The sequence below is a fragment of the Chiroxiphia lanceolata genome, chromosome 1 (assembly GCF_009829145.1).
Source record: "Chiroxiphia lanceolata isolate bChiLan1 chromosome 1, bChiLan1.pri, whole genome shotgun sequence".
Classification (NCBI taxonomy): Eukaryota; Metazoa; Chordata; class Aves; order Passeriformes; family Pipridae; genus Chiroxiphia; species Chiroxiphia lanceolata.
Genome location: NC_045637.1, coordinates 124,781,230 through 124,793,620, shown reverse-complemented (window position 1 = coordinate 124,793,620; position 12,391 = coordinate 124,781,230). Strand labels below are relative to the sequence as shown.

At 49.2% G+C, this 12,391-nt stretch overlaps 1 protein-coding gene across 1 annotated transcript; it reads right to left on the bottom strand.

Moving 5' to 3' along the window:
* Nucleotides 1-9,785: 9,785 nt before the first annotated feature.
* Nucleotides 9,786-12,150, bottom strand: TWIST1 (twist family bHLH transcription factor 1). The gene is made up of 3 exons (XM_032695151.1): nucleotides 12,124-12,150; nucleotides 11,033-11,647; nucleotides 9,786-10,364 (listed from the first exon to the last, which is right to left on the bottom strand). Exon 2 carries the CDS (start codon nucleotides 11,643-11,645, stop codon nucleotides 11,076-11,078), a length of 570 nt encoding a protein of 189 aa, XP_032551042.1. The 5' UTR covers nucleotides 11,646-11,647; nucleotides 12,124-12,150; the 3' UTR covers nucleotides 9,786-10,364; nucleotides 11,033-11,075.
* Nucleotides 12,151-12,391: the final 241 nt, after the last annotated feature.

The window sequence follows — 12,391 nt, the reverse complement described above, 5'->3', positions numbered from 1 at the left end:
TTCCTTTCCTTTCCTTTCCTTTCCTTTCCTTTCCTTTCCTTTCCTTTCCTTTCCTTTCCTTTCCTTTCCTTTCCTTTCCTTTGCTTTCCTTTACTTTACTTTCCTTTACTTTCATTTCCTTTCCTTTCCTTTCCTTTCCTTTCCTTTCCTTTCCTTTCCTTTCCTTTCCCTTTTGTTGCTTTTATTCCATATGATCACAGCAATAAACAGTCTTTAAAAATTAGCCTTATTAGATCATATTGACATTGCATAGAGGAAGTGATGAGATGACACTTGTCATTGCAATGCTAACTCTAACATGTTGATAGTTCTTTCCCCACCTAGTACTAGCCAAGTTCAATGTTAATTTTTTGCTGATGCATTCAGTTTGGGAGGAGGGGCTCTTTCAATTTCAGATGAAAAACTGTCTCTTAGCGAGATCAAACATTTGAGTCCACCTGCCAAGAAATGCAGGGAAGAAGTCAACACATAGTGAATTTTGATCTATTTTTGTTTTTATTTCCTGCTGTTCATGAGAACCAGGAATGCAGATCAGGCTCCACCATCCATCGAGAGGCATGTGTTAGCAAGGCTTCCGCTACTTTTTGGAGAACACCCATCCCCTTGCAGCTTTTGGACAAACCTTTTGTTCTCTGTGGGCCTTGGGTAATTTATCTGTGACTCATCTCTGGCAAGGGAATCCCAAGCCTGTTGGAGTAGCCTGGGAGAGTTCATGGTGATTTATGTGCTCTGAAGATGAATGCCCCCCATTTTCCTGTCTCAAATTCTCACTCCATAGTTGCCCTCTGTTCAGAGAAATCTCTGAAAAGGATCTCCAGAGTCTCCTGATGATTCAGCTGGTCAAATGACAAACAGGGCATAGAAGATAGACAAGCTGACTGAAATGTGAACTAAGACAATCTGAAGAAAGGATTTGGTGAGAGAAAATTGTCCTGCATTCCTCTGGATGGATAGGACAGATTCAGTGTTGCACATCAGTGGATAGCCTGGATGCTGGAAGGAAACAGAAACTATTGTAGAAACCATTTGAACCATTGGCAAAGCTCATAAATAGGTTCCTTACTGGGCTTGCGTGCCACCTTATTACCCCAGAGCAGCTGTTTTAAAGAGCAGGCATAAACTCACCCTGGCTATTGCAAGCACGTTTTATGCAAGGTGAAAGGTTTGGCATCTGGAAGTGTCAGAAAGGAACCTTTTGCCATAAATCACACCAGAAAGCAGTCGAATTTGACAAGTCCCTTGAGATCACTTATATTTTCACCCCTAAATTCCAATATCAAAGAGCAGCCCTTTAAGCTGTAAACTCCTATAATACACTACATCTGACATAAGAAGATGCATTAGTGGGGAGTTGAATGGCAGGAGTCTCCTTGACACCTAAGGACTGCTCACAGACAAGGGCTGGCACACACAGGGCTGCATGAACTCCCTGGCTCCATGCCCTGCTCCAAGCATGAAGAGGCTTTGCCTTCACTCAGATGCAAAATCGTTTTCCCCTCCATCTCTCCCTTTCAACTGCCCAGTTCCTAGAAGTGGAACCAGCTGAGAGCAGAGCCAGGTGCTCCTGGGCATGAGTTCCCTGCTCTGCACTCAGGACTGTCCAGAGGCTGAGCCCAGCATGGATAATCAGACATCTCATGTTTCGTTCTTAAAGGATAAGGGAAACGGTTTTAGTCACTATTTCCTCGGTATCTAGCATTTTTTCTCTGATCAGAAAAGAAAATACTGTGGTACTTCTGCTCTTGGGATAGTCACCAATGGTCATGAACTCGCTCCATATATTTTTTTTTCCTGCTGAAATGCCACCATAAATAAAACAAGCCCCCATAAAACAGCAGGAAAAATCCACTCCCAGTGAGACTCCTTGGAGGCAGTGGGAGCGGATGACAGTGAACGAAAGGTGGGGATAAGAAGCTGCCCCCCTGCTTGCTCACACGGACAGCTGTCTCTGACCAGTTCACTTCTCCTGATGATTTATGAAGCCCTTTGATCAGAATCGAGTTTTAATTGCCTGAACTGCAGAATCTGACACGTGCTTCATCAAGTCAAAAGCTGAACCTCTTCCCGATGCTCTGCTTCTCTCTTCTCTTCCTTGGATCCAAGCCCTGTAGGATTTTAGAAATCCACCTAACTCCATCTTTCAACTAGATGTCAGCTCAATAGTTGACAGAGGAAGTAAGAAAGGAAAGAAAGAAAAAACCCCAAACAATTCTCTGTCTGAAGTACTGTCGAGTTCCCCAACTCATCTACCCCAAGGTCTCAAAAAGAGGGCCCAGGAAGGGAAAGAGGGGAAAAATCCTCTTGGTGGGGCTCCTACAGACACAGACCGCGGGGGAGCCCCCCTGGTGGGGACAGATGCCGCGGGAGCCCTCTCAGTGGGATCAGACTCTGGGGAAGCCCTCCCGCCATAGAAGTGCCCCATCCACCAGAGCTGGGTCCCCCGCAGGGAATGGGCTCCCCACCCCTGGCCTGGCCGTCACTGGAGGGAACGGGTATCATGTTACTGCTGGGCAGGCAGAAGAAAGGAGAGTGTCAGGCTCTGTCACGTATTATTAGTACTATTTCTCCCCATTAAAACCATGCCTCTGAGCAAAGGGGTTTCTTTCATGTTCTCCCCCACCAATACTCTGACAGAACTCCTAAAACTCAGGAATTTTCCAAATCAAAGACTTAATCGTTATCCTTCTGTCCGTTTCCCCCCTCTCTGCCACACACACTATACCCCAAACTGCTTTAACTGTCATTATCCCCAGCACAGATGCCTGTTTAAATTCTTGATTCAAGCTGGAGGACATTTAATAGCTGCCTGGATTAAATATTGCAGACTCCAGCCCAGAATCTCTTTGAAAATACAGGTCGAGGAACTATGTCTAAATTTGCTGGATGAAAACCGATCTATGATATATGTTTTAAGTTCAGATCTGAGGACCGTGAGGAAGGGGGAAGGGAGTCTGTTCTGGATCTGGTTTATATTGGTGTAAAAACCTTGAAGTTGAAAGGTGTTCCAGGATGCTTAGAGAGGGAGAAAGACAGAAAGGGAGAGGGAGGAGGAAAGGATGAAAGGAGGAAAGGAGGAAGGTAAGGATGAAAGGAAAGGAGCAAGGAAAGGAGGAAGAAAAGAAGGAAGGAAAGAAGGAGAGAAGGAGGGAAGGAAGGAAGGAGGGAAGCAAGCAAGCAAGAAAGCAAGCAAACAAGCAAGCAAACAAGCAAGAAAAACTCATTAATTTGCTAATCTTTCTACATGAGAAGTGGATATATTTTCCATTGCAAATAATTAAATATGAAGCACGGCAAAGCACTTTGAAAATGCTGAGGTTCTGTGGAAGAATTAGCCGCCTGTTTGAAATTAACACTAATTTGGCTCTTACATCAACAACCCCTTCGTAGACAGCATCTCGCTCAGTCACTAAACATGTTTGATAGCTCCAGGGTTCAGAAGTGAGTGTGCATGTGTGTGTTTGTGCCTGTGTGTCCAGAACATGTACACTTATGCATGTGAAGAAAAACTTTATATCTTCTCAAATTCTGACACAAAGGTGAAAACTACTTTCCCATTGTTTTCTAAATTGCTTTAAAGAATACAATACAAATCGGCATTTGCTGAAACTTGTGATATCTGCTGAGTACCCCAAGTCCATCGTTTACAACATTGATAGAAAATAAAACAAACAACAACAACAACAACAAAAGGACTCCACTCCTTTAAATAAAAGGACTCCTTTATTTAAAAAAAACTTTTAACGTTTTTACAAGATCAAGTGATTGGGACTAAAAGGCAATAAATCTAGATTAAGAATCCCTAGGGATTTTTAGATTGATGCTATAGATTATTGGTAGCACCTCGGTCTATGAATCTGTGTTATATGTGCCTGCATTGTCATTTTCAAAACTAATGTTCTTAATATCAGTCTTTTTGCCTTTGAAAACACTTGCATAAAAAGAAAAGTAATGACTGAATTAGTTTCTGTCTGGCTAAGTTCAGTGAGAACTCTTTTATTATTTAATACAGGTACCTATTATAAAAGCCTCCACCGCAGTTCAAAATCAACATATCAAACCCAGTTGTAGAAGTAGATGTGCAGAAATAAGCGAGACATATCTACAGTTCATCGAAATGATCTGTGAATGAAACACAGTCAGGTGTTTGCAGGAGTCCGAGAGTCCTCGGCTCCAAGGGGGGGTCTTTTCCTTGTCCGTTCCTGACCTGCTGGCTGAGGAGCTGGCAGAGGGACAACTTTCCGCCTCGCCACCTGCCAGAGTGCCTCAGCACTGATAACGGCGGGCAACAAGGATGTAACACGAGCAATAGATTTTTCACTAAAATACCAGCAATAACCTTACAAAAGGAATAAAACCCACCCCGGAACGCAGGGCTGGTAGCTACAGAGGGACTGGCTGCCCCTCGCTGCGAACGTCAAACTGAGGACAACTTTTAATTTCCTAGAGAGCCGCGGCACTGCCGCCCTCCCCTCACCGGGGCCGGGCCGGGCAGGGTAGGGCGTCCCTCCGCCCGCGGACCCCGCTCCCCGGCGGTGGGCGAGAGGCCGGGAGCGCCGGGCAGAGTCGGGCGGTGCCGCCTGCCTTCCCCGCGCCCAGAGGGCTCGGAGCTGCCAGCCCAGGCTCTCCTCTGCTCCTCTTAGCAGCCTCTACCACCTTCAAACAGAAAGCAATTGATTAGTTTCAGTTTCTCCTCCCAGCAGAGATCCGATACTTTCCTTGGGATCAAACACACCCGAGACTAAAGGAGGGGGCAACCGCCAGGAAAGAGGAAAAGAGAGAGAGAGAGAGAGAGAGAGAAAGAAAGAGAGAGAAAGAGAGAAAGAGTGATAAAGAGAGAAAGAGAAAGAGGGAAAGAGAGAAAAAGAGAAAGAAAGAAAAGAAAGAAAAGAAGAGAAAAAAGAAAGAAAGAAGAAAGAAAGAAAGAAAGAAAGAAGAAAGAAAGAAAGAAAGAAAGAAAGAAAGAAAGAAATAGAAAAAGAAAGAAAGAAAGAAAGAAAGAAAGAAAGAAAGAAAGAAAGAAAGAAAGAAAGAAAGAAAGAAAGAAAGAAAGAGAAAGAGAAAAAGAAAGAGACGGAGGGGGAGAGGGAGAAAGAAAGATAAAAAGAAAGTAAGAAAATAGAAAAGAAGAAGGAAGGAAGGAAGGAAGGAAGGAAGGAAGGAAGGAAGGAAGGAAGGAAGGAAGGAAGGAAGGGAATTTAACCAGGCTGACTGGAAGAGGATAATAAGTTTGAACGGCTGCTTTTTTTACAAACAAGCAAATAAAGCAATTTAAGTAGAACCTACGTAGTCCATATCTGTGTGCAAATACACATATAGGAAAAGGCAAAAATGATCTACGCTTGAATTTCTGTGGGCCTTTCTCTTCCCAGTGTTTACAAGGCGGGGCTCCATTTGCAAGTTGCACATCTGTTCGCTTCACGTGACATTTTCATAAAAGCTCTAACATCTGGTCAAAATAAACCTCCTTCAGGTACCTGCTTAACTTTTCACATGTCAAAATCCCTTCCCCGCTGAAGCTGTCCTTTCCCCCACGGCTGCAGCCGTGCCTGGTGCTCCTTTCTTGACTGCTTGTTTAATGACTCTACCTCGTCCCGAACAGAACAAAGCAACCCTAAACTTTCAGGGGCGACCCCGACCCTTCCCAAGAGCATCATTCCCCCTCTCGTCCCCTCCCATCTCCAGTTTTCCCCACATTAGGAGGACAGAATGTGTGCCCTTCACCACCGCACGATTTTGCGGCGGGATTTCTGCATCCCAGCCAACAGGGTCTGCGGTCCCCCCTCCAAGCGAGCTCGCAGTCCTGCTCGGGCTAATATTTTACTCCGAAAACCAAATGATCAGCACCTAATTCTCACAAACCTATTTGTTATTTTTTCTGCTATTATTAATTGCGGGTGTTAATCATTGTAGCCGTCTTGATGTTAGCATGGTTCATCTGGATTATTTTGGAGTGAAACACGTCCTCTTTTGCGCGTGTCCATACGGTGAAAAAGAGGTTTTCTGTAAAGCTTCTGTAAATTTGATATCATCTCTTTATGAAAAAGGTGGGGAAGCGTCTGCTACCCAAGATGAGACGACTACCTAAATAAGAGGAGTGTAAGTGTTCCTGAGTGGGCGGGAGAGACAGGGAATTACTGAGAGAACGGACAATCATTCCCCGATCCTAGTATTTTAGTTTTGTTTTGCGTTTTATTTCGGATATTTAGACGAGCGTTACCATCATCATTATGTTTCCGGAGCTTTATTGTTCTTGCTCTGTAACACCCTTCCAAGCCTTCCGCAATCTCGATCACTTGGTTCTTATAAATGGTCGGCTTGTTTGCTTTTAAAAAAGAAAAGGGGGACTTTTGTACAAGTGATTTTAACCTGCTCCACCTTCAAGTGACCTGCCAAATGCTCCTTCTTACTTTATAGACATCTGGGAATTCCATACATGCCTTAAACTCCAATTACACACCTTCTTCAAAGGACACGTGCTTTGATTTGCCAAGAACATTAAGTGGACTGAAGTCGAAAGAAGCTGGTGCAGAAGTTAATGTAAAATACATCCTGTACCATGTTTACTGCGGGCAGGTTATGTGTGCAGTAAATAAAATAAGTCTCGGTGGGATGCGGATGTGTGTCCCTCTTTTTTTTTCACTTTAGCCGCCCGGATCCCTCTACGGAGTGGACTGGACTTGCCGTCACCACCACCACCACTCTCTTCCTAAAGATGCTAATTTATGGCGGGAGCGCTCCCGCTCTCCCGGTGGGTCCCCTGCCTGTCGGAGAGGGACAGGTGAAGGGAGCAGCGTGTGAACGGAGCGGACGCAGCCCCCGAGCGCGGCTGTGGGAGCACCCGCGCCAGCAGTCGAGCCCATTCCCGGGAAAGGCTCCCGGAGACGCAGAGTCCCGCAGCGGCTCCACCCGGGCGGCAGGTGCCCGAGCTGCCGGCGCCGCAGGTGAGCCCTTCTCCTCCTGCTCTTTTACATCACTTTTGTGCCACTCCCCGCTCCCTCCGTTTCCCCTTACATCCCCACCGCCCGTTTGTTTGTTTTTCTTAAAATTACAGATGCAGGGAAAACCGCCTGACATCATGGGAGCGGGACAAGCGCGCACTTTGAAGGGCTCCTGGGCAGGACTTCAAGTGAAATCATACGCCGGGGAGGAATCCGATACCGGCTTGGAGAAAGCAGCGGGGCGGCCCCTGCCAAACCCAGGAATGCGCGAGGGCCCGGGGCCGGCGCTCCCCGCCCGCCGCCCCGCAGGAGGCGCAGCGCCGGCACCGCCGCTCCGCGCCCCGCCAGCTCCGCCGTGGACGCGGCGCTGCGACGGGGCGGCTGCGAGGGCCCCGGACCGCTTCTTATTCTGAGAATAAACGGGACAGACTGATGCCTCGGAGAAAGAAGTGAAATCAATCAGGATTTCCAAAGGCAGAGTTAATTTTCCGATTGCAAGAGTGTTAAAAATTCCCAGAAGGCAAATTAATATACACATTATTTCTTTTTTCCTTCAGTAAGCCTGACGCTGACTTAATCGCTTTTGGCTTTAGCACTAGGAGCACCAGGCCTCTGCAGTCCCCAGTTCCAGTCCAGGAAAGGGTACGCTTGTATTTTTAAAAAGGATTTATCTCCTTTTAATCATTTTTTTTTTTTAATTAAGCAAGGCTAGCAGTTGGTAGCCGGGAAAGCGCACCGGTTGAGTGCCTGGTGCCCGGGAGTGCTGCGGCGCCGGCAGGGTCTCGGCCGGAGGGACACAGGGGTGGAGGCTGGGAGACCTGCCAGTGGCATGAGCCCCACGGACAGGAATTGGGGATTTTTTCTCTCGGGTGTTCAGCTTGCTGCAAACGTTTCGCACCGTCTGGGTCAGGGGCCTCTTGCTGGTTGCAACAGGGTCAATCAGGCTTAACTCCATCAAGTGGGGTTGCTCTGGATTTTTAAGGGAGAGCAGTTGGGTTCGTGGTTTTTGAAGTGCACTTGATTCCTCATTCATATTTCGCAGGAATCCCCTTCCATGAAACGCACCTTCCCTTCAAACCCGAGCAGCTCATCTCGTTTTTGTTTTTCGTTGGTTTGTTTTTTTTCCCCGAACATGTTTTCTTCCTAAACGTGAGGAGTTTCCCCCCCACCACCACCTCCCCGCTTTCCCCAGTGTGATTTCTCCTCCAAAAGGAACAACTGAAACCTCCCACAACCTCTCAAATCCCTCCAGCCCCACTACCAAAGCCGCGCCGGGTCCCCATGCCTCTCGCTTTCTCTGCAGCCGAGACATTACCTCCTCCTCGTCAGTCGGGCGCATCGGAGCGGGTGTTTGGAGTCGCTGAGCGAGGACCTGCGGGTGCCAGGGTGCCGGGGAAAAACAGTGGCCCCCCGCGAAATCGCAGCAGCTCTCCCTCCTCTCTATCACGCAGGGCTGCGACCACCAGGGCCCCCATGTAATTTTCAAGTCCTTGCTAATCCGGCAGCGCAAACAAGCTCTGCAGGCTCTCTACTGTAGACATTGCGCACTGGCCTAAAATATGCGCGATATTAAATTCATAATACTATTATGTCAGCAATAGACGGCAATGCGTGGATACGGAAACAAAACCAGCCAGACAATGAAGTCAACTCAACACGGGCTATGCAAACAGGTTCTGCTTTGAGAAAACACCCCATCCTATTTATCCTAGATACTGGTCGAACCCCGGCGGCAGGGTCCCTCTCTCCGCTGAGGACACTGCTCGGCTCTCAGCGCACCCACACATCCTTCGCGGCCACGGAAGGGCAGGAGGTGCCACTCCACGCGCACCACCAGGCTGCCAAGGGCTGGGAAATGAGCAAGTGACAGCAGAGGTGGAATCAGCTGTCCGGTTATAGAAGTTGAGTTTTTTTTTGGGTTTTTTTGTTTTTTGGGCTTCTTTTTTTTTTTTTTTTTTTTTTTTTTAACAACTTCCCTTTCACCTTCTTTCCAAGCCCTCAGATCTGGAGATTCCCTCTCTCTTGCAACTGGGGTCTTGCCGCATAGTGGGACCTTGTGGAGGGTATGGTGAGAAGAAAGAGGGGCAACATGCCCCCTAGACTTAGAAAAGGAGAAGAGGGCGGATTAGCATATCCTCCGTGCTTCGCACAATGAAAATGTGATCGCTAGTATATATATTATATTAAACCCTGGAGAGCAGACCAGTCAAACATCACTTCCACCGGAAAACCCCACTCGCTAGACACTTCCCTGTTTCAATCTCACTTTCTCTTGCTTTGCCTGTGAATGGACGAATCTCTGTTTAAAACCGATACCTCTTCCTCAGGGATATCAGCAAAAACACCTACACCAGGGGCTGAGGAATGGGACCTACTCCTGCCTCACATCTGGAGGAAAAACACAGCAGCAAGTGCCAGAGCTCTGCAGCGAAAACTCCGCTCCCCGCACAACTCCGCTATGTTTGGTATTAAGACTAAATGGGAGAGGGAGAGAAAGAGAGAAGAGACAACACTTTCCTCTGCAGATTCAATGAGCTTCAGCGCAGAACAATAAAGCTGTCTCAATAAATAATGTACCTGTGTCTGTCAGTAGCTAGTTTATTTGCTTTTTTCTTCTGATTTGTTTATACTAGTGATCCCTCTCTCTTGGGTGTCTTTACAGCTCAACAAGCAGGTATGCATCTCAAATTCTAACCCTAAGTTCTCAGATAGACAAAACTTTAAGGTTATTAAAATTTCAATCATATTTATTTATTGCAGAAAAATAATATACAATGATATTTACAAAACAATCATAAAAATAGGAATGCATTTAGACACCGGATCTATTTGCATTTTAACATGGGTCATCAATAAATAAATAAAATGTTTATTTTTTTCTCAGAGGAAAAATAATAATAATAAAAAAGTTAGGAACCGGGTGTATAACAGCTTGAGCCCAGCTTATTCCCCCCTAAAAAAAAAAAAAAAGTTTTCATCTCTACAGGGATATTTTTGGTTGTCTGGTTTGTTTCATTCAAGAATGAAGAAAGTCCACAATAATGTATTTCCTTTAATCAGTGGCTCATAGGCACGACCTCTTGGGAATGCATGCAAAAAAAGGGCAAATAAAATAAAAAAAGTTCAATTCCAACATTCTTCGTCAAAAATTAAAAAAAAAAAAAATAATCGAACGATTCAGACTTCTATCAGAATGCAGAGATGTGTGTACTGTACCGACGCCCAAAGGGTAGTCACTGTCCAAAGCCCTTGTCTCTTTCTCTTTCCTTAAGTGCTCCCCACGCCCTCCTTAGAATTTGCATATTGCTCTTCTAATTTCCAAGAAATCCTTGGTACATTTTTTGTTAAACAAGACCAAAAAAAAATCGTATCCAACTTGAGAGTCTCTAGATTGTCCATTTTCTCCTTCTGTGGGAACAATGTCATCTGCAAAAACCCAGAGAGGGCGGAAAACTCGTTACTTAAATGAAAGATACACACACATCTATCTACACCTCTCTGTCTCTGGAAATACACATATCGGGCAGGAATGAAGAAGGAAGAACCCGCCGTGCGGTGACCGTGTGACACCCCAGCCCGGCAGCCCGCGGTGTCAGAGCCGAGGGAAGGGACTGCTGGGGCGACAGGAAACGTTCATCGGGCAGCACAACTGACGGACATGGGTTCACTTCAAAATACGAGCGGCAGCAGCAGCGGCAGCAGCAGGAGCCATCCCAGCAGCTCTGCTGGCTCCGCAGCGTTTGGTGAAAAAGTGATCTCCGGCCGGCCCCATCTGGCTGGGGTACACCCGCACCGCCGCCGCCTCCCGCCCGCAGCCCACCCCGCCTGCCGCCGGCAGCGCCCGCCACGCGTGGGCCCCGCGGGGCCGGGGGCGCACCTCGGGCCGCGCAGGAGGAGGGACCCGCCGGGCTGGGGGAAGCACCTCCAGAGGCACCTCCAGCCGCCCCGCTCTCCGGCTGGTCCTGGAAGCCAGGCCTCTCCGGACGGGGTGGGGGCCTTGTCGCCCCTCGGCCACGCGTGCCCGGCCCACGGCGCAGCCGGCGGCCTCTCGCCTTCCCCCCTTTCTCCCCGCCGGTTTCGGGTCCCTGCCTTACCTAGGGCTCCTGCCAGGGGGATGCGGGTGGGGGACGCCGCCTGCTAGTGGGATGCGGACATGGACCAGGCGCCCTCCATTCTCCACACCGAGAAGGCGTAGCTGAGCCGCTCGTGGGCCACATAGCTGCAGCTTGCCATCTTGGAGTCCAGCTCGTCGCTCTGTAAGACCTGGTAGAGGAAGTCGATGTACCTGGCCGCGAGCTTGAGGGTCTGGATCTTGCTCAGCTTGTCCGAGGGCAGAGTGGGGATGATCTTCCGCAGTGCGGCGAAGGCTTCGTTCAGCGACTGCGTGCGCTGCCTCTCCCGCACGTTGGCCATGACCCTCTGGGTCTGCAGCTCCTCGTAGGACTGGGGGCTGCCGCCGCCGCTGCTGCTGCCGCCGCCCCCGCCGCCCCCGCCCGCCCCGCACTTCTTGCCCCGCTTGCCTTGGGCCGGGCTGCAGGGCTCGTCCGTGGCCCCGACGGCGCCGCCGGCGCTGCGGCGGCTGGAGCGGCGCTTGCGCCCCCCTCTCTTGTTGTTGGGCAGCTGCTGCCGGTCCGGCTCCTCTTCGCTGTTGCTCAAGCTGTCGTCGGCGGGGGAGACTGGAGAGTTTGACTCGTCCTGCTGCATCATCTCTGGGGGGAGACGCGAGAAGCGGGCCGGGAGGGGGGGGAGGGCAGGGAGAAGAGGGGGGCACCTAACCCGCCAGCTCCCCCTTGATCGGCTGCTTCGCTGGCCTGCGAGAAGAAGGAGGAGGAGGAGGAAGGGAGGGAGGGAGGACCTCACTTTGGGGGGAGGGGGGATGGCATCAGGATCCAAGAGGAAAAAATATGAAAACGCCAACCAAAAAAAAATCCCTCCCGATCCCTCCTTGGAGCCCCTTCGAAGTGTCTGGGATTGGGAGAAAGTTGAAGACTTGGAGGTTCTTATAGCTCCTGCTGGCGGAAAGTTTGGGGGCAGCAGTGTCATTGGCCTGACGTGGAGAGGAGGGACTTTTGCTGAGTTTTATAGGAAAGTTTCCGCTTCCCCCCCTCCACACCCTCCCCCAATTATTTTTTTCAAGCCATTCACGAGTGATCTGGCCTCCCCACACACACACATACATCCTTACCCCAACGTCTTTCTCGGTTTCTCTCTCCGCGGTTTCTCCCTCAGGCTCCTTCGGTTCGCGCTCGGCCTTGGAGTGCTGCTGAGGGGCCGGGCCGGGCCGTTATGGGGGTGCCCGGCACCCCGTGCTCTGCTGCGGAGGGGCCGCTTAGTGCCTGCGCTGGGTGGGCGACGACCCCGTAGCAGCCGGGGAAGCCCACATCTCTCGGGCTTTCCTCGCCGCAGCGGACACGGCTTGCAGCGAAAAAGAGGAAAGGGAAATTACCCACGGG

Excerpts from the sequence above, each read along its gene's own strand:
- TWIST1 (XM_032695151.1), bottom strand. The coding sequence starts at position 11,645 with ATGATGCAGCAGGACGAGTCAAACTCTCCAGTCTCCCCCGCCGACGAC.